Genomic DNA, 21391 nt, shown 5'->3' with positions numbered 1-21391 from the left:
TGCTACTTAATAGCTGATACTTTATACTTCTCAATTCAACTTAAACAGGAACAAAAAGACTTTCAGAGCTGTCAGTAATAAAATACTCATGAAATTCAGGCCCTGAGCAGAAGAGTTACCAAACTCCACACCCTGTGCTGGGATCTCACAGAAGAGGAGTTTGGTAGAGGGAAGAGAAAATGGGGATTTTGTGAATCACATAATTCCATTTTCTTCACCATTTCTACTAAGCTTAGGTAGCACTCATCATTTAACAGTCACAACAGAAAGCAGAGAGATGAAAGAAACTAAGGAAAAAGAGGAAAGCACAAAAACAGATTTGAAAGAGCTCAGGAATGGAAGGCAACCATTGTTCTGTTGTTTTATCACCACTTTCATCTCTGTCCGTAGGCTTGTTTTATTGCCCCACTTTCCACACAACTTAATGGCAAAACCCACAATCCATTTGAATAGGAAAAATATTTGGAGTAGGAGCCTGTACTCCCAGGTGATTACAACATGCCCATGAAACACTGGGATGGTCTGTGACACGGAGCTTCTTGGAGCCATGGAATGCACAAACACCCAAGGGCTGATTCCTGTGCTGCATTCCCAGATCCCTGAGCTGTGGAGATTTACACCAGTTGAGCACCACACAAATCATTTTACTCTGGCTACATATCTCCTGCAGGGTATTCAAAACACATCCCATGTGAAAATATCTGCTGACAAGCTTTGTTTACTTCATTTCAGAGCCATAAAAAGTGTTCCAGAATTGCCCTTTTAAAAACAAAATTAGGCTAGAGCACATAGAGATTTCTGATTGTTTTTAAACTAAGTTCCTTACACACACAGTTAAAAAACCAAATGTTACAAACATACTCTAAATGAAAACTGAACAGACTACAAAAAACCTGAGCCAACAACTCACAGTTGTAAATGTTCACAGTTATTTCAGTGAAAAGCCAAATCCAATTTAAATGTTTATTTTGACCTGTATCAACACTGACCACATGAGCAGAAATACCTTACCCTTAGCTCCTTTAACCTGCCTTCTCTATCTCCACAAGCACCAAAATCCATGACCAGAAAAGGTAAATTTATGCCCAATAACTGAGTCAGGGCTTGGATGTATTTGCAGGGATCTTTGCACTGGAAGGAATAAGGGCCCAGCTATCACAGAAACGCAATTTAAGTCAGTTTGGGATCCCTTTAAGACTCCTTGCACATCTGAGAGGGTTTCCAAGCTGCAGCTTGTGCTCAGGTGCTCACCCAAAGCAGACTGAAGGATGCTGTGACACATTCAGGCTTTGGAGCGGTGCAGACACCAGAAAATCCAGCAGAATTTGCCACACGAACAGAAAGATCTCCAAACTCCTCAACCTGCCCAGGCTGCTGAATTCTTATCATCATCACCACAAAAAATTTCACTGCTTAACAGCATTTTAAAGCTACTATCAGGGCCAGGGAGCCTTACAGGCCCACATGATGAAAGCATTCATATCCCCACACCTTTGGTGGATCTGAGAACATGGGGGGTAAGCCAAAACCCCGTGTAACCCAGACACATCTCATCCAGGATGGAATTCAGCCTCCCTGCATTTCAGCTGTAACAGAAATTACCATGACAAGAAATGCCAGTGACCCATTTGGTAGACAAAGTAGGGTGTCCCAGGTCAGTAATCAGCGCCTGCAGCTATGCAGGTCACTGCTCCCAGCAGACTCAAAGCCTCCCAAGGTAAATCTCCCAAGCAGGAAGGCGGCTGCTGAAGCTGCCTGCTCCAAGGGCACCCATGGCAGGAACTCCGAGGATCCCGGTGTCACACAGGGAGTCTGTGCCTAGTGCAGGACAGCACTGCAACTCTGCAGGCTGCTCTGTCGGCGGCAGGAGCTCCCTGCTTAACCTCGAGCACACACAGGGAGCTGGGGGAAGAATTTCTTGCAGCAAAAGCTGTGGGAAAGCCCTGCTTGAGAACGGAAACCCAAGAAAATCTTCCTGCTGTCCAACCTATACATATATTCGTACATGATCAAGCTGATTACCAGTGACCACTTAAAAATGCAAGTGTGTCTCTTTATGTGCCAAACCTCCTTGGGTCATTGCAGATCAAAGGATTCCAAGCCAAGGAGCTCCCCTGCTGAAAGGCTCTTTTATCAGAGACAGAGGCTTTGCCCAAACACCCAAAATACATTTGCATTGCCTTTACAGGTGCAGGTAGTGCTGTGCAGCCACAGTTAGCCTTGAAACACGACTTAGAACTGATCCTAAACAGCTCTGATGGGAAAGGCAGCTCACCTTTCCTACAGCTTATCCAGTGTCCAGCTTCTCAAATATACAGTTTCTAACACGGCCCAAGCTAAAGGCTCTACCTCTAATGCAGCTTGAGCACCAAAACACACCAGGCTCCCACTAAAATGCCCAGTGTCCAGCCTGAAAGGCAGCGTTACAGAACGGCCCGAACCTGAAATCCCACACAGGACACACGGCAGAGCTCCTTTGAAAGCTGCCTTTCCCCTGGGACTTATCGGGAGTGCCGATCTAGCTCACCCCCACCCCCCGCGATTCCACATTTGTAATTACCGCTGGAAATCTCACACCTCGGGCACAGCCCCGGATCTGAGACCCAACTTTGCAATGACAGGGCAGGAGACAGTGTCACCGAGCTCCGAATGCCAGAGATGTTAATGAATACCACTGTCCTGCTAAGCTGGGAAAGAGCCCCTGGAGCAGTGACGGATAGCTGCTTCCCTGCGCACCCTTCCCGCTGGAAGCTGATACAGCTGCAGGGATCTCCTTCCAAATTCCTGACTTGCATTAACCTCTTCCTGCCAGCTCCTACAGCCGTGCCCGGCCAATCCACAGCATCCTGCCACATTAGCATCAACAACATATCTGGTTTGACTTGCATTTAATTCCCCAATGTAGCAGGACAAATTTTCTCCACCGACAGAACCTGCACAAGCTTCATGGCATCGTGTTTCCCACAAACAAGTTTTGGGGTTCTGTCTTTACTTGCAGCGAGCAAATGCAGCCGTGCAACCTGATCCCTCTCCACTGCACAAGTGGCCATGAGAACCAAAACTCCACACCTAGGTTTAAGGTGATAGCAACCGCTGATAGCATCGCTCACTTATCATTCCAGGACCGGGTGAACTCAGCACAGTAGGAACTTACTGAAGCTTCATCAAGGAAACACAACTTGCCGCAGCATTTTTCTCCCCACAGCTGTGCCAGCATTCTCATGGGCACAAGGACTGGGTATGGTGAACCCGTGCACTGGACTTCAGGGTTTCTTTTGACACAAAGACAGCACTGATTCACCCCTAGCAATGGCTTCTGCCACATCCTGCTTCTCTTTGGGCCATCGAGGCAGATGGGAGCTGGGATCCCCTGCCAGGTGACACTTGCAGGTGCAGAAGGAGCCGGTCTGGTCCCTCCAGTGCAGTCCCACAGCCTAAGCGGGACCGGGCTGGAAAATCTGCTTTAATCACCCCACAACCATCATCAAGTTGAACGAGAGTTTCCTTACAATCATCACTTCAAGGCATTTAAAAGAGGTGGAACACAGGAGTGCCTAGGGAATCACGTATGAATGATGTGAATTTGCTTTGTCCACGGCATTTTGGGGCAGAATTAGGCTGGCTCCTCTCCTCATGTGAAGCTGGCAGTGTCAAACCTCGTGTATTGTCTATCTTAGGAAAGAAGAGATCAGAGAGAATTGTCTTCTACTCATTGCTGATTCAGACTTCTCTTTATACAGGGCCTGAGCACTTGCTCTGTGTTATTTCAGACAACACAATACACTCCCAAGTGCTTTTTTTGAGGTAGATTTACCATTCACTAGATCTAAACAGTGCCTTACTATAATCTAGTGCAAAGCTGGGGATTCACATGGTAACTGCAGGAGCTGTGAAGAAAAGAGGGGTAAATTCAGAAGCAGGAGGGGTGAAAAAATTATCAAGGAGCATTTGATTATTTGAAATACATCTGCTCTTATTTGTTTGTGAACCTCTGTTGTGAAAGAGGTAAAACCCGTGATAAATCTCTAATTTCAAAAAATTAAATATATTCAGCTCATCCTTGCTGGGCTGAGCCTTGCCCAGCACCACAGAACACTCCCTGTTCACACCAGAGCCTTCCAGCAAGGATCCCCTGGAAATCTTACAACCCCAAAACAATGGTTTTGTAGACATTCTTCAAGCAAAGAGCCACTAATCCGAGGAAAGACCTCTTCTGTGTCAGCAGAGCTAAGCCACTCCCTTTCCATCACACACAATATTTTGTATGGTTATTTAGCATTTCATGGAGTATCTGGTGCATAATTTACAACACTGCCTACACCTAAGCTCAACCCTGAACAAGATCACTGGCAGCACTCATTTTCAAGCCTGTGATGGGACTAAAAACCCTCAGGATGGTGTGCTGCAAAGCTGCACAGAATTTACTGCACTTTATCTCTTCTGCTGGAGGAAATTGCTGTACTTGAGGGAGAGCACTGCATCTTTTTTTAACCTTTTTTTTTTTTTAAGTCAACTCAGTGCATTCCACAGAAGGGAAAACTCACTTTCTGTGCTTTCAACAATGCAGTCTGCTTTCCTCTCTCAGTGTGATGTAAACACACAGATAATGGATTCCTGAAGCAGTGACCCTGAAAATGATAAAATCTGCCTTCTTTAGACTGCTAACTAAATCAGCAAAGAAAGAGGCATGAGCCAGGTTTTTCTTCATGCCACAAACTTAGTTCTTTCCACACAAGTACCACAGCCTAAGATCTGACAGATGTCCAAGATAAAGCCTGTAATGTATTCCCTGGTGTGCAAGTTTGGAGCCTGGATTTTCCATGCCTTGTCCCAGGAATTTCCATGTTCCCAGTGTTTAGGATGCTGTCATTTTGCCTCATTACATGCAGTGTGCAGCCATTGCTGTGAGCCAGTTTACAAGATAAACCAAGTGCTATGAATGAAAGGTTTTTTTTCCCTCCCTCCTTAAGCCAACAAATAGGAACATTCTTTGCACTAACCAAGCTCTTGCCCCCTCTCTGACAGAACCACAGACCACACTTGCAGCACAGACCAGAATAAATTAAGAAACATGCACAGAAGGGCAGCACTTTGCTGCACTCGGGCTGCTCTGGGACTATCTCCCGAGTCACATGGATCTAGAGGAGGAGGAGGTTTGGTTTCAGTGAAGAATTCTTTTTTATTTCCCAACTGCAACGCCGGAGTTCATTCATTGTTGGGACGTGTCTGCCACAGAGAAACAGCACAGCTTGTTTGCTCCTGCCTGAGGCTCAGAGCTGCTGGGCACCATGCTCCCCCTGCACGGGTGGTTTGCAGCCCGGGCCGAGGCCTGCCCTCCCTGCAGAGAGCACACGGGCACCCCAAAGAAACCTCAGTTCTCACACAGACAGGGAATTCAATGGGAAAACATTAAAGGCCATCCTCCCTGTCTAAAAGCAAGGAAAACTGGGAATGTTAAAGCACATGAGTGCTTTCTCAGATATCTGTGGTGTGAGCAAACTGATTCGTTAGGGAATTATGCAACTGCTCTTCATTTGAAGAAGTGAAGCCGCCCGCCTTTGCAGGAGGTGCACAGGGGCTGGAAAGGGCCCTTGCACTGCAAACTGCTCCCAAACACAGCGAGGAGTTAGGACTGATGGCCAGTTCTAACTGCGTTTTATTTAAGGATAAAATAACCACAAGACTGCTTCCTCACTCTCCCTCTTATTGTTCTAGGAGACAGGCTTGGTCCTCATTGCAAGGCTGAGTGGCTCAGAGGCTGAACACACACCTCAGCGCTGTGTAAGGCTCGGGAGTGAGAAAAGCCACACAGTATCCCTTAAAAGAACCCAAAGCTTTTTCCCACAGCACCACTCTTGTCCTCTCCCATTAACACCTTGGTGCAACGAGAATAAGGCCGGGCTAACGTGTTTACAAGGATCACAGCACGGCAACACCTCCAAAACCCCCGCACAGGCTTACCTTGTAACTGCTTGAATCGTCCTTCTAACTGGTTATAGTTATACGGCACCTGAGCTGCGTATCCTGGGGACAACGGCCCGGGCATGCTGGTTGATTTTTGTAATTCCATTTACAGGTAGCGCAGGGATACGATGAACTGTAGCATAAAGGAACCACAGGTTTCTTTACCACACATCCAGGTAAATCCCAGCTTCCTCCAGTCGTTTGGCGTCTGTCCCTAGCGAAAACGCTCCCCCCTGAGCCCTAAGTAAATAACAGCTTCGGTTCAAAATCCAGCAGTGTGGCTTGGCGGTAAGCTCTCTGTAATGGATTCAAACTTAAAGCACCAGCAGGGTGGTTTTCTGGGTTGTTTTTTTTCCCCCAGTTCCACAACAGGCAACTCTCAAGTGCTTGAATCTGGTTCAAACGCTCCAAAACCAAGCGGAATAGAAGCAAGCGTGCGATTCAGCCCGAAGTGAAGGCAGCATGGAGCCACGCGCTGCCGCCCTGGCCGGCGCTCCCAGGAGCCGCGCACACCTCAGACCTTTCTGCTGGTTTGTAATATAAACAGCAGCCGCCCGGGCGCGGGCTGATGTCACTCGATTACCATACGGCACGGTGGAGGAAAGGAAGGCTGTACCAAGGGCGAAGGGGCGGCGGAGCAGGGGAAGAGCGGCCCGGCTCATGCAACGCCCCAGCGAGTCCTTCCGCCGCGCCCCGGGAGCGGCTGCCCGCGGGGTCCCGGCCCCGCGCCGCCCGCACCGCCGCCGCGCACGGTGGTACCTTCCCGAGCCGAGCTGCTGGAATTACAACCTTTTGTTAGGAGCCTCATGTAACGGAAAAGTCTCAGATTACTATCACTTGAAAAGGAGGGCACTTTTCTTTATTTATCTGCGGGGCTGTCGGCTTGCAGGAGCGCCGCACGCACACAGAAGCGCTCATTCAGTATTTAGCACCGGCCGAGGAGGGGACGCGGGGAGATGTACGCTCCAGCACACCGGGAACAAACGAAAGCTTTGTCGAAAGGTTCTTTAAACAGCCAATTCCTGTCACTTCGGTTTATGTTACTCGACGATACTGAGGATTTTGACATGCCCTGTGCATGTGGCTCCTTGCCCAGTTATCAGTGTGCTGGGTATTACTGCAAGATTAATGGGCTGTGCGCTCGGGGGAGGGCTCTAGCGTAAATAAGGATGCCGAGCTCTGACTGGCACCTCAATACCCTGCCGAAATACAAACGTGCACAGCAGCAGCAGCTGGGCTTGGCCCTGGAAGTCAGTTCCTGCAGATGGTATTAGATACAGGATGTCAGTTTTCCCTCAGGGACATGAGCTCCCGGCCCTCACTTAGTTCTAAGTGAAATTAAAAGGTCAATTCCACATTCATAGTCTCAGTACATAACATTTGCCTGTTCATTTTAAAAACTGCTGATAATGTTCACACAAATGTTTTCTTTTTTCTTCTTCTCTTGCATTTCCAAATTCCTTTCCACTGGAATCCATGTTCTCTCCTCCTCCCACTCCATCCCTTCACGAAACATTTCAAAATGTTGCCTTTGTTTCGATACCGTCATTTCACAAGGTTTAAATGATATAGTAATTTCTGTGAGGACAATTTCTGTGGGAGAAGCTCAGCCCACTCCCCTGACTCACTGCAGCCCAAGGTCCTGCTTGGTGCAAGGTGGAAATTCAACCAGCCCTCACCAGCACACCAGGGAACAAATGTGCACAAAGTCCAACCACGAGCACTGCCAATTTAGGGAGAACTGATGGGAGCCAACACTTCTCAGCTGAAGCTGGGCTTTCCAGAAACACATGGACTGTTGAAAATGTCTGGCACACTGCTCCTGAGGTCATAAATGCATTTAAAATATTGATGGCTTTTAACTATACTGTTTTACTTAAAGCACCACCACAGCTCTAGTCTGGAGTTATACTGATACAGAAGGGCTTTTTCTGGGGTGTTTCAGTGCATCCCTTTGTTTCAGTAGAGCTGTATTTACACAAGGCTCCTGGTACCACAGCACAGCCCCAGTAGAGCTAAAACACTTGTGAAAGCTGGCCTTCAACCCCTTCAGCACTACCCCCACTCGGTCACAAAGGATCCTCAGCTGCCCCAGACAGGTTTGACAGTACCAGGGAGGAAGGTGGCTGTGTAGGGGACCAGGCTCATGCCCTAAAAACGTGTCTGGAAGGCGTCAGGGGGAGCTGAGGAAGCACCTGCAGCTGCAGCCCCAGCAGGCAGGATGCTGCTCTCCAGACAACAATGGGCTGGTGTGGCAGGCTCCTGCTAAACCCTCCCCTGATCATCTCTGTGCAGCCAGCTGTCCCTCCAGCACACAGGCACCCACACACCAGCCCTGGCATTTCCAGGGGTTTCCAAGGAACAAGGGCAGCACAAAACACCAAAGGCTCCCCAATTCCCAGCCGTTAGCACAGTGAGGTGAACTCTGCCAAGCTGGAGGAGCACGTTTTGCCCAGCACACAAGTACAGGCTTATTTCCATCACAGATATTTCTCCTGCAGCTTCCTACCAACAGCAGCTTCTGCCTGCCATGCCTGACCTACGCTATAATTAAATGCAAACCCTTCCCCTCAAGAGCAGGCAGGCAGCCAGGCCCTACCTGCAGGCATATCAACTCATTCTGTCCCACCTTGAGCAAACAGGTGTTGCTATGTGAGCTCAGAAGGTAAAACTAAAGTCCAAGTGACTGACGGGAAAACTGGAGCATTTTTAACACCATGAAGGCCACAAGGCAGGAACTTTTCCCCAGCTGAAAGCTTTCCCAAAACCTTTGGCAGGCAACGCGCTAATGCACGTGGTCATTATTAAAAATATTAAAAAGTAAACTATTACAAAAGGGAAATATTCAAAACTAAAAATAATTATTTGGCTTAGGCCCATATAAAACAGACTGGCCTTACCCACCCCATCATGAAACATTAACATAACATGTCCCTGTGGGACAGCTGAAGCTGGCAAGCTTCAGGAGAGACTGAACAAAATTTGAGGTTTGACTTTTTTTTTGTCCCCTCTCTGTCCCTCCCAGTTCTGGCCTGGCCAGCAGCACTGAACACTGCCTTAAAGAGAAGGAAGTACAGCAGGTATGGAGCAATGCAGGCTACACGGCAGCAGGGGGGAAAGTTAAAGGAAAAGGGAAGAACCTGTGCTTGAACTGAGCTGATTTTGTGCAAGGTTTGACAGACAGAGACACCGGACCCTGAGGTGTTGTCAGCAGCACTTGCTGTGAATATCTGACCTCATCTGAGCTGCCATCCAGGTTGGCATTTGGGCTGACCCATGTGCCCCTAGCAGCAGCTGTGACAGACTTTGCTGCTGATGGTTCAGCTCCTGGGGCTGGTGCCAGGCACAGCTGCCAGGGCCCTCCTGCTCTTTGCTGGGTGCTGCCGTACATCTTGAAGGCTCTGCTGAACAAGTCGGTGGGAATTCAGTGGAAAGAGCAAAGCAAAATGGGGACACGTCTGTGTTTGTGAAATGCTACACCGTATGTAGCAGGGCAGCTTCCAAGCGGGCGTGCTGCCAGCTCCCGGTTTGTGTGAGTCACACGGAGCCTAATCCATTGCTCTGCTGTTGAGTGCAAATGAGAGAACCTGAGCCCTTTCCTGCTGCCGTGTGCCGATGCACCGGATCGATCACAAGGCTCTGCGTGCACAAAGCCCTTTGTGACACCCAGTTCTACTCATTTTCCCTGTTTATCTTTAATTGACTAAGCCCTTGACAACACTAATTAGACAATATGTTATGGAGGGGATTGAATGCTTTAAAGTCATAGATAGCTTTGGAGCACTGGGCCAAGTGCAACTTATCACATCAGCGCAGCTGGAAATTGTCCGTGGTGTAATTCATTACTGATCTCAGCACTGGAGGAAAAGAAGAGCCAGATCATACATTAAACTTAGCATATTGAGGAGGGAGGGGTGTGCTGGGGGTTTTTTTCACCCTCTAAATTTTGTTCTCATTTTTTTTGCCCATAAGTGTCAAAGAAGTTTGCTGGCACGGTTTGAATTGCCCCTGTCTCAGAGCACCTGCCAGGTGATGATGGCTTGTGTACTCGTTCAGAGTAAACAAAACACAAGTGATTTTCCACTTAGCCATAATGCAGAGTGTCCTAGCTGACATGATCAGAGCTTTGCAAAGCCTCAAGGAGAGCGACAGGTTGATCTCAGCAATATTATGAATGTACAAGTGACATTTAGAAACAGCTGCTTATCCCAGAACACAAAAGGGTCTCTCCTGGGCTCTGTCTTTACATGGTTCTGAAAAACGCTGCTGGAGCAAACAGGTTCTGACACAAAGGGAAAAAAACCCTAGAGTTTCTAAGGAAGAGACTAATGTTAGATCCAGCAAAATTACCTTCCAAATTCCTAATTATCCATGTTTTTGAGCCAGAGCTTACAATAATTATGAGCCTGGTTAATCATCACCTTTGACTTTTCTCTTTACTCTTGTAAATTCTCTAGTTGGTGGCTAACTAGAAAAAAAAAAATTACAAGATAAAAAGGATGATTTATTAAACTAAAATGCCAGAGAGATCACGTAACATTTTGCTCCTCTCCTGAAGGTGGGTAAAGTTTCTACACATCCCCTAAGTGCTACAATTAGGAACTGAAAACTCATTATCACTCTTGCCTCCATCCTCACAGTAAAAACAAAACCTTTCCTTGTCTATTGGACAGGGAGAGATAGGTTTTGCTGGGGATTGTTCTAGAACATAATAGGAAATAGTTATTTTTACCCTAATTGACAATTTGCACAACATGAATCCTGAAGAGTTAGCTGGTTTCCCTCCAGTTTTTATCTAAGATGCTGGAAGCAGGGAGCAGCAGCCCACACACCAAGCAGAAATGAGCTGCCAAGCTCATTATCTCTGCTGCAGGTATCGGAGGGAACAGAGCCCTCCAGTTGGTAACCTGCCGCGTCCTGCAACACTTGGTAACTCTCTCACAAGGGGTGAAACGAATACAAGCAAACCCAGAGCTCTCCCCAGCAGTAACATTTCCATTGCACAAAGTATCTCAACGTTTCTGTTCAAAGGGGATTTGGGGGTGCACGCAGTCCCTTCCAGATACATTCCCTGTGACTCACGTGTGCTGTGCAGAGCCAGTGCAACCCAAAGGCAAGGAAAAGGGGCCCTTTAAAAGGCAGGAGACAAGGATTTTTATTACAGAAGGGTCGGTTCACATGTTTTCCTTTTGCCATGCAGCAGCTCTGCTCCGAGTCCCAGGTACAAACCAGCTTTGGGCTCCAGGTCAGTCTCTAGGTTGTGACATCTGAGACCAAAACCTTTGGGGATTTTCTCACAAACCAGGGCAGAATATCAATTTATTACTGAAACTGGGTCAGTTCCACCTGGTTTTGGGTTTCAGTTTACACAAGTCCCAGATTAACAGGGAAGCTGACATGACTTTTGTGACAGCATGTCCTTGCTAACTGCAGGAGTCAATGTTGCAGGGAAGAGCTACAGGAGGCACTTGTGGAACATTTCAGAAGAAGTGATGGTTTCTGTTGGTTTGCATTCCAACCTGTACTGCTTCCCATACTCCATGAACTCACCAACACAGGGAAGTCAGCCCTGAAAGGCTGTAACTACACTCCCAGGTTTTATTTGTTGCCCATGAAATGCACTTGGCTTGCTCCCTGGCATGGATGGACAGCCCTTGCAATGCCTGTTCAAATCAAGCACACTGCACAGGTACACACTTAACACACCTGCTGGCTGTGGAATTTTGTCATGGAAACACTTCTTCATTTTCTGTGGGTTTTGATTTGCTTTTTCAGAAGCTGGGGTTATTGCCTTTGCCTCTCCCTCCTGTCTCCCACCTGAATTGCATCTATGTTTATATGCATGGGAGAGACAGAAACGCCCACCCTCCTTTTTCTCTCTTTTGCACCATTTTCTTTCCAGTCTCACCAGGAACAGAGAAGATGCACTGTTGCTACACCATAATCACTCAGGCATGACAATTCAATGTCCTGCTACTCTTGAGCAAAATGGAAATGGATGAAAGCAAGCAGCAGAATACACCAACCTTTACAAATCTCCACAAGCCAGAGTATGTCCCCATGTGGAAACTGCCTCTCTCCACAAAAATGCTTTGTGATCCATTCACAAATATTAACTGTGTCCAACTCATGAAGTTGTTATTGCAGAGCAACCAACTTCATTTTTATATGAAGAATTGAAAAAATAATACATTATACAAATGGATGTACAAACACTGTCACTTGACACCCCTCTGCCTTCAAGGCTTAATAAAGGAAGAGAATCTTGAAAAAAACCTTGTACAACATACACATATAAAATGGTTGGCAAAAAGAATAGCAGTGATTTCCTTGCTCACTAGAAGAGCTCAAAACTTGTTAGGGAGAACGCTGGAAACTAAAGAAGTGGAACTTAGAAGTGGATTTTCATCACCCTCTCTATGTGGCTGGTTCTCATCCCTATTCCTGCTCTTTTTGCCTCTTCCCCATCAAGGAAATTCGTCTCCAGGCAATCTGGGTTTATATCTCTCCAGGATATTACCTCAAGATAAGAATCAAAGCTCTGATCCGAGGGAATGATTTCATCCCTAATCTTTCCCATTAGAAAAGCTCCAAGGTTAACAGAAATTAGTAAACATGTTTGAATCCTGCACCGAATTTCCCTTTGCAGTGTGCTCTGTTAGACATTATTTATACTTCAGGGAGTGCTTTCAGGCAGTATCCCAGCAACAAATAGAAGGAAAAAATGCAAGGCACATTGCAGATTTGGCTGAATAAATAACATAAATACAGAAACATTGCTAGTTAGATGCTAAAGACATGAGACGAGAACATTCTCTTCTGCATACGCATTTTTTGTGGAAAGACTTCTTTGGAATTACAGACTCATGACTAGGTTTTGAAATTCATCCACAGCTAAGCTCACCCCTGAGAGAAGTCATAATTTAAAAAAATACATATATTGCCAATATTGGCACGTAGTTTCTATAAAGAAGAAATCCATTCCATTAAGATTATTCAGCAAATTCATCTAAAAACAATCTCATTATCTCAGTGAAGGGTCTCATGGTTGCTCTGGACTAAATATCCCTAAAACATTGACTCCAACAGCAAAGAACATCTGCAGTCTTTTCAGTCTCCAGGTTTCCCATGAGGGGCCACCTCTGGTCAGGCTCCCAGCTGGTGAAAGACAGCATGGCCTCAGAGAAGCCAGGGGAGAATCCAGTTTATACCAGGTGACAATCTGGCTGGAAGGTCTCCTCTAAATTGTCAACTTCAGCATATTATCCCAGGCTTAAGGCAGTGCCTGGCTCAGCTCTCACTGACTCCATGGAGGGTGTCTCTCTGGGAGCATTCTTCCTTTCCCAGAGCAGCTGCTGCAGCCAGAGCTCTTTACCCTCCCTTCACAGCTCCTGCCCTGCTGCTGCTGAACGCTGCCTCCCACTCAGCTCAGTGCTTTGGGGCAGCCAAAAGCATGTCCCCTGGTGCTCTTGCTCTTCACTGATGCCATGGGATGAAAGGATGAGGAAAAGTGGAGTAGGCAGGAGGAGAGCAGTGTGCTGTGCTGCTCTGGGAATGAAGGCACAGCTCCCACCTAAGGAAGATCACTCTGGAAGTCGGTGCAGTGCCATGCTATCAGAATGCCCAGTTATGAGCACTCAGATTGACCTGCTGCAGGATAATCCCCATGCACATTTCACTGCTAATATCCCAAAGGCAAATACACCTATGCACACAGAGCCAGCACACATACATCAGCTTTCCATTGACTTCCCCTGGGTACAGATGGCTTGTTATATTTAGTCTTAACTAGAGCACAGAATTCTCTTGTACCTTATTTTGTTAAATTACTGCACTGCTGTTCAAGCACAGAGCCCTCTGAGCAGGAGGACTGGTGTATGGCTAGAGCTCTCCTCAAGGAACTAGGAGAAGAAGATATGGACCTGTATTTGAGCCCAGGAGCTTAATGCACAGGAATTCCAAGATCCAGGGAATCAATCAGCACAGGCTCATGCTGGCAAGATGCTGGGCTCTCCTGTATACGTGTCCAACTCGACAGTGCTCAGTCCTGAAAGGAGTTCAGGGGAGGTGCAAAATGACGGCAGCGTTCAGACTTTCCAGAGCAGGGCTGCCAGAACTGCTCCTATCCTGCTCTGTCCCACAGAAACAAAAAGCCTATTTTTCCAGCCCCAGCTCATCCTGCCTGAACAATGCGTGCCAGATTACAGCATTCACCAGGATGCAACCAGTGTCCTGCACCACTCGGTTACTAAGTACTCATAAATCCTGTCCATGGAGCAGACAAGCACTCACAGTTCCAGACAATTCCTAAGGTACATTCAGCAGGATTTCTTTTCAGTAGCTTGGCTCTCTCCTCTAGAGCATACACAGAACCAGGGATCTAACCAGACTACCAAGAACCTGACCTACACCTCCATGTAGTTTGCAACACGACTTCCTTGATTCTGAAGAGAGAGAGGGCAAACCCCCAAACCATGCCCAAATGAAACTAAAAATCACGTTGTTACAGCAGCAAGATACAAAAGACATGTGCACCTACGTTACATTTTTGATCATTGAATACATTGCTTGCCTCTTTTTGCAAGTTATGTTTCACAGACATACCGGCTCTTCTTTTTGGGTCAGTCTGCTGATAATCTTTAAGAATAAACCCACTAAGAACAAAGCCTTATTTATTGTCTGCTTTTTGCTGCCTGCTTTAGAAACGGTTCTCAACGGCAACTTTAAAAGCCAAGGCACAGTGACAGATGGGCTGAGCTTCCCCTTGCTCTCTGATAAGAGCACAGTGTGCATCAGGAGTGCCAGCCAGCACCACAGGTGACATGTGGCAGGCAGTTACAGCAGCCTCTCTGCTGCCCTGCTCCTTCCCTTCATGCCTGCATGACACACAACACACCAAATGACACTGCTGCTCCTGACACCCGCCCCTGCGGATCCTGGGAAGGTTAGAAACAACACGAGAAATTGTTCCAGAAGTAAAATCCAGAAGGAAAGCATAGGGTGAGGTCAACATTTGGAAAAGCTTTTGCTGAAATAATTCCATCCACTTTTATCTGAACAAAACAGGATTTTTCAAAATAAGCCCTGTCATGCTCATCTGGGTACGCCTGCATTAGGTCTGTAGCTCTAAACAAACCCACAGGCTGATAACCAGCTCTGCCACGCCGGTGCAGAGCAGATTTCACTGCTCTGAGGCTTTTATTTCTCTTCAGTCTCAAGTGAATCCTTCACATGCCCTTTCAAGTTGATTTATGAGCATCACTATAATGCTGAGCTCTCCCTTCCTTACCACTTGCTGCTATTTAAATTAGTGACTGATTTTTAAGTCCTGGATAGCTCAGGTGCAGGATACTCAGGAAACAGCCTGCTAAGAGATTATTCTCAGTATGCTCTTTCAAAGCCAAGAACAAATCCAAGGCTTATTCTCTTAAGCTCTACATCATTGTACTTTGCCCTTTTTTATTGGTTTGAGACCTGAAACTTCATCCTGTGTGCTCAGAGTGAAACAGAAATTTTGCTGTGAGAGAGATGCTCGACAGCAGGGCCAGGCAGGTGTGATAACTGAAGAGTATTAGAAGCAGAATCGTCCTTTTCACTTCCTTGTGGGGTTGTTCTGCTGACTTTTTGTACTGGAGCTGTGGGGGAAATGCCTCAAATATCAGGGCCACAGGGGGCTAATTAGCCCCACATGAGGTATCCAGAATTTTCCCGCTGGAAGTTTGCTGTAATTTTTTATGAACCTTGTGAAATGGCTATTCCACTACCATAAAAAGAAATACTTTTCAATAGCATAACTTCAGGAACAATTTCAATGCTTTTTCCCTGAGTGCCCCAACCCATTCATGGCCACTTGGGTGAAGCTGGAAAAGGAAGGCATTCCTGCTCACACCAGGAAACTCCTCATCTCATAAACCTTGAAGCTGGTTTTAAGTTCATGGGCCAGAGAGCAGAGTCACAGACCTTCTGGTCACTTGGATGAACCAGAGGATAAAAGGGCAAAATACAAATGAGCAGAAAAGTAACTGTAGCCAAGTTTAATATTGAATTAGCTAACTGAAGAAATGGAAAGTTTTGGAGGTGACAACTCTCACGCTACCTGAAAACAGCACCTGGCACACCTGAACCTCACAGCCCAAAGGCTGAGTGTGAAAAACTCTGCTGAACAACTGAACTGTTCCTTAAGGTTTTTGCAAGAGCCTTCATGTACCAAGGAGCTGCACAACAAATCCTGTTAGCTAATGGTCCTGGACAGACTGAAATCCAACCCCTTGAGGATTTGTGAATGAAGGATCTTGCACAAACATGATATCTTTTTGGCTCCTACAGAGCAGGTAGAATTACCTGGTCTTCCAGCAAGACCTTCCAAAGAACCAGGGAGAACAAGGACAGGTGAAAGATGATTTCCTACAGTGGGATACCTTACCTGGCGAAGAAGGGATCAGTTACCTTCTTCTCATATCAGTTGCAGAGTGAGTTAGCTCAACATGAATGGCAACCAATCTGGTTGCATATCCCTCCAAATCTGGATTCTGATTGAAAGTTGAGTTCCCAGATGATTTCTCGGTTTTAAACCAAAACAACCCTTTGCATTGTGGTTTTCATGGCACAGAGACCACTTCAATGACATTGATTATCAGCTGCTGTGCTAACAACAGAGGTACTCTGCTATTATTGTATCACACCTGCTTTACCTGAGCTTTCCTTTAGGACATTGTTCTGATCACCGATTATTCTGACCACCGCCTCCTGCCTTTGCTGTTTAAATATTTCAACATCCTGATGGAATGTGGGGCCATCAGCATTCCTCCTGCAGTGGAGTATCAGACTCTGGCTACAAACCTCACTTCTTATTCCCTCACTCTTTACCTTACTTTACCTTAAAGGAAGTAAGTTCCAGTTCAATTACAGTGAAGTGGAATGAACACGAGATGGAAGCTCTGCCAAGGAGGCACCTCACAGCTTGTGGAAGAGTCATGGAAAGAAGATGCCTGCACCCACAGAGAGTACAGAGCCATTAGTCAGGCAGTGTAACATGCCCACGGCTGCTCTGCTTTAGAATACAGCAGCTTGCATACTTGGTGATAGAATTTAAGGAACCAGTGCCTGGTGTGTTTGTTTGAAACCTTTCTTATTAGGACAAGGGGATAATGAGGCTATGAGCTTTTCATAGACTGCATTGACTAGTCTTTTGTTATGTCTTGTCCCTGACATACTGCAAGGGGACAGCCACAAGCAGTCTTGAGATACAGCCCATCCGTGACCTCTGGAGAGAGGAATGTCATTGTCAGAGGATGCCGAGTCTTAGGGATGTGGGAAGGTGCTCGTGCCCACAAAGGCGCTCGTGCCCAGCTCTCACCAAGTCAAGCTAGAGTGTTGCTTCAGTAAATCCAGACCCCAAAGGCGGCACACAGCTACTTCCTGCTGCAGAGAGCAGTGAAGTTCACCCAGAGGAAAGTGATGGCTGGAGCAGCCAGCCAAAGGCAGGGGCTGCAGAGCCCAGAAGGGCCCCCTGACATCCCCAGCTGACTGTGTGTGCGCTAGGCTTTCACCCGGTGCTCATTGTGCCCGGTCCTGTGATGCGCAGCTGAATCAGAGAACACCTTTCCAGAAAGAGCTGTCTCCACTGAAAGAGGACAATGACAGGGATCATTGCCAGCCCAGCTCCAGGCTGCAGCTGTTAAAAACCTGCCAGTGCCTTTCTGGGGAGATGCAAGGAGCCAGCAGACATATGCTGAACAGTGCCAGGAGTAGAACAGCTCAGCCTTTAACCATAACCTTGGATCTGAAATACAAACCTCTCCTCACTGCCTCTCAGCCCTGCACCATGATTAAGCTTTCAGGCAGTGCTGCAGCAATGCAGGATGCTAAGCCAAGTTTTGGCAGCACACAGCATTCTCAGCACCAACCATAGAGAATTACAGGTATGGAAATGTATCAAATTAAAATAACTATGAGTAATGCTTATTCAGAAGAAAAATAAATACACCATACTGTGGGAAAATGTTTAAATATCTGAATTGAATCTTCAGTAAAATTATTTGCTTTGACATTGGTGTGTGTTTTAGGCTAGCTAAATAATTCAAGTACTTTCCTTACATTACTTCTCCTTGAAATAAGAGTTTCATGTTTATTATTCATTACTCAGGTGGGGAGCTCTGCTTGCTACAAAAGTAAGTGGAACAAGCAGCTTCAGTAAGGTGAGATCTGGGACCCAAGCACAGCTCATGAGCTTTGTACTAAAAGCATTCCCCACCCAAGGAACAGGATACAACCCACAACCACTAATGTGTCAGGAGTAAAACACAGTTTCTTCCTCAAACAAGCGTAAATAAAATAAAGCAACCCAAGCTGAGATTCATTTTGCCTATCACCACAGGTACAGCAAGTTGTTTCGGACCCCACTCAGCACAGCCCTGCCCAGGATAAGGCACTTTCCCTCTCACTCCAAGTGCACACTGATGGGAACTGCTGCAATTAAAGGCAGCACAGTCTAACACACGTCCCCTCCCAGTGAGCAGCGCCATTGAGTCACTGGCATTACTATCCCCAGGATGAGTTATGTGATCTGCTCTCTGCCCACCTGCATGAACTACTCCACACCTGATCCCGGCCTGTGCCTGACACGCAGAGGTGCTCGGCATCCAATGCACCCCCAGGGCCGGAGCGGGAGCGGAAAGGGCACGCTGCACTCCATTGGAATCACAAATGGAAGCAGGTGATACCTTTGTCTCAGGGCAGCTGATTTAATAAACCTGTCTCAACACCTTGTGAAGTGTTGGGTTTAAAGCCATCCCTGGAGCTCAGATTTCACCAGCAGAATGCTCGGCATAGTTTTGAGCTGTTTTCTGTGCCTGTCCCACTCTGCCAAGGCATTTTGTTCAGAGGTCAGAAATGTGGGCATGTTACCATAAAAGTCAGGAAATCATTTACAGAATGCGTAAAAACTGCTTTGCAGGGCAGTGACTTCAGAGCTGAGGGGACATGACATAATCTCTTTGCTCTATCAACAGCTATGGTTATGCAGAGCCTTTAATACGCAACAATCTCAGTTCAGATGAGAAAAGATCCAACCCAGTTTCATTTCTCTGCTGATGACAGTGGAATTCAGCAGAAGACAGTAAGTATTTCAGAAAGAATGCACAGTCCCATCACTCAAGTACCACATGACAACTACCTCCACCTACCACATTCCTCCTTCCCAGGAGCAGGGAGATGCTTTGCACGCTTCCAGATGGAGGTATTTTGAAGGAGAGCCTTGTCACCCACATTTTATTGATTTCCCCAATCTGAGGTAGTGCTTACCAGCCAGGGCCTTGATGCGGGAGCGCTCAAAGAGCCGAGCAGAGCTGTTCTCGTTGTCCCAGTCGTCGACATCCCAGCGGTTGTTGACGTCGCTGTACTGCTGTTGGATTTCAATGTTGTCGTAATCTGTCGCTACCGTCGTCGTCATCCTGAGCCTTCTCCTTAGCCTCTCCTCACCATCAGACTCTTCCTAAAACCCTCTGTCAGAGAAAAACAGAAAAACAATTGTTTCGATGGTGCACGTGTATTGGAAGAAAGTCGTAAAGGTCAAGCTCAGGAGTTTTGGTTTCAAACATCAGTGACTTTTACTTGAAGACAAGCTCAAGGACAGGTGAGATACCAGCCACTCCTTCAGAGAGCAAACATTCTCAAAAAATAAGTGTTTTACCAGAGCTTTAGAGATCTGTGAGTGCTGGCTAAAGCATACGGAGCTGTGGATAATTTGGCTAAGAAAAACCTCAAGCACAAAGATGACCTCAATACCTTTACAAAATGGTGCAAACACTGATGGGGGCTAAAATACAGATCCTCAAAAAGCCACATAAGCATTTGACAAGCAGAAGTCTTTTAACATGTATCTGAAGAAATATTTCTGTCTCCACATGCAAATACTGACTTTGTGACTGGTCCTGGCAATTTATTTATGAACTAACCCAGATAAAACCAACTAAATGATGCATTACTTTGAACTCTCCACAGGAACAACATGGCACCCACCAACGCGACCCTTGGGGTGAGATTCTCTTCTTTCAGGGTGCTGTTTGCATATTCATTCTGTTTTCTTATTTCCATGTATTTATCAGGTATAAGAGAGGCAGACACTTCAGGAGGAGAAGGAGGGAGGTTATCCACAGCTGTGAGAGCATTGAGAACAGCGCTGAGCATCCCCGACACCAGTCAGAGCTCAGAGAGATCCTGAGGAAGTGTGCTCCCCAGAAACACAAACTTCACCTTTGCAGAACGCAATAATTATCAGAAATGCAGTTAAATACATGGGCGAGGGGGAGCCAGCGGGCCGCCCTTATACCTGGGCGGGGCGCGCCCTCCCCTCACGGCGCCCCGCCCGCCGCCTCGCTCGTCTTTTCTCTATTTTATCTCACTTTCTTATTTTGAAATAAAATCAAGATTAACAAACTAGCAGCCACACAGCCGCCCGGAGCGCAGGGCGGGGCCGGGGCCGCTGAGCCCACCCTCACGGAGGGGCCGGGGCCGCCCCTCAGGGAGGAGCCGAGCCCGCCCCTCACGGCCCTCCCCTGGGCCAGGGCCGCCCCTCACGGAGGGGCCGAGCCCGCCCCTCACGGCCCTCCGGGGGCCGAGCCCGCCCCTCACGGAGGAGCCGAACCCTCCCCTCACGGCCCTCACGGCCCTCCCCGCCCGCCGCGATGGCGCCACCTGCCGGCCGGCCCCTCTCTCCACCCGCATGTCGCGACATAAATCCGCCCGGCCCGCGACAGGCTGCCGTGGCTCACCGCCCGTAATTCCCCGTCCGGGCCCGGGATGTCAGAGCCGGCTGGTTGTCCCCGGTCCGCGTTTCCCCGCGGACAGATGTGGGTGTGTGGCGCAGGAGCGGAGCCGCGCCGGGGCGGCTGTTACATAAGGAGCTGTTAGCGAGGGCCGGGCGCGAGGGTTCAACCTTGACAAAAAGTGGGAAGGGATCGCTGGAGCCGTGTGGGAAGCTGCCAGCAGAGCGAGGGAAGGCGAGGAGAGCTGGCTCCGGGGAAGGTCGCGGGGACGATGCTCCCGCGGCGCATCCCGCAGGAGCCGGGCATGGATCGGGATCCTGCCGCTGGGAACAAACAAAAGCACGGAGCAAAGACGGGGGCAAGGATTAAACCCCGCTCGCCGCGATTCTGCACAGCCCTTGCCGGCTGATCCTCGCCGAGCATCAGGCCTAGACAAAAACCTCCCATTGATCCCCGCACGCAGGCCGAGATCAGGGTTAATTCCAATTAAATCCACGGAGCAGGCAGCGTATAAACAACGAGTGGGAACAGCAGCATCATCTTCAGTCTTTTTTATATTCAGCAGTGCCCAAGGAAGAGAAGATGTGCTGCTGGAAAAGCTGCAGCTCCAACCGTAAAAATCAGTGACCCCAAAATCGGGCTGCAGTGACAAGTAATTTAAT

The 21391-nt window shown here is 47.6% G+C and overlaps 1 protein-coding gene across 3 annotated transcripts in view; it reads right to left on the bottom strand.

Annotated features, from left to right (window-relative positions):
- Positions 1-21391, bottom strand: part of SPTBN1 (spectrin beta, non-erythrocytic 1) — a 111117-nt gene that overhangs the window by 59334 nt on the left and 30392 nt on the right. For all 3 annotated transcript variants that reach the window (XM_033056310.2, XM_033056309.2, XM_033056308.2), the window contains exon 2: positions 19267-19466. In XM_033056310.2, the coding sequence (XP_032912201.1) occupies positions 19267-19414 (148 nt within the window). In that variant the 5' untranslated portion in view covers positions 19415-19466. The remainder of the gene's footprint in view (positions 1-19266; positions 19467-21391) is intronic.

The sequence above is a fragment of the Catharus ustulatus genome, chromosome 3 (genome assembly GCF_009819885.2).
Source record: "Catharus ustulatus isolate bCatUst1 chromosome 3, bCatUst1.pri.v2, whole genome shotgun sequence".
Classification (NCBI taxonomy): Eukaryota; Metazoa; Chordata; class Aves; order Passeriformes; family Turdidae; genus Catharus; species Catharus ustulatus.
This window is presented reverse-complemented; position numbering and strand designations above follow the sequence as displayed.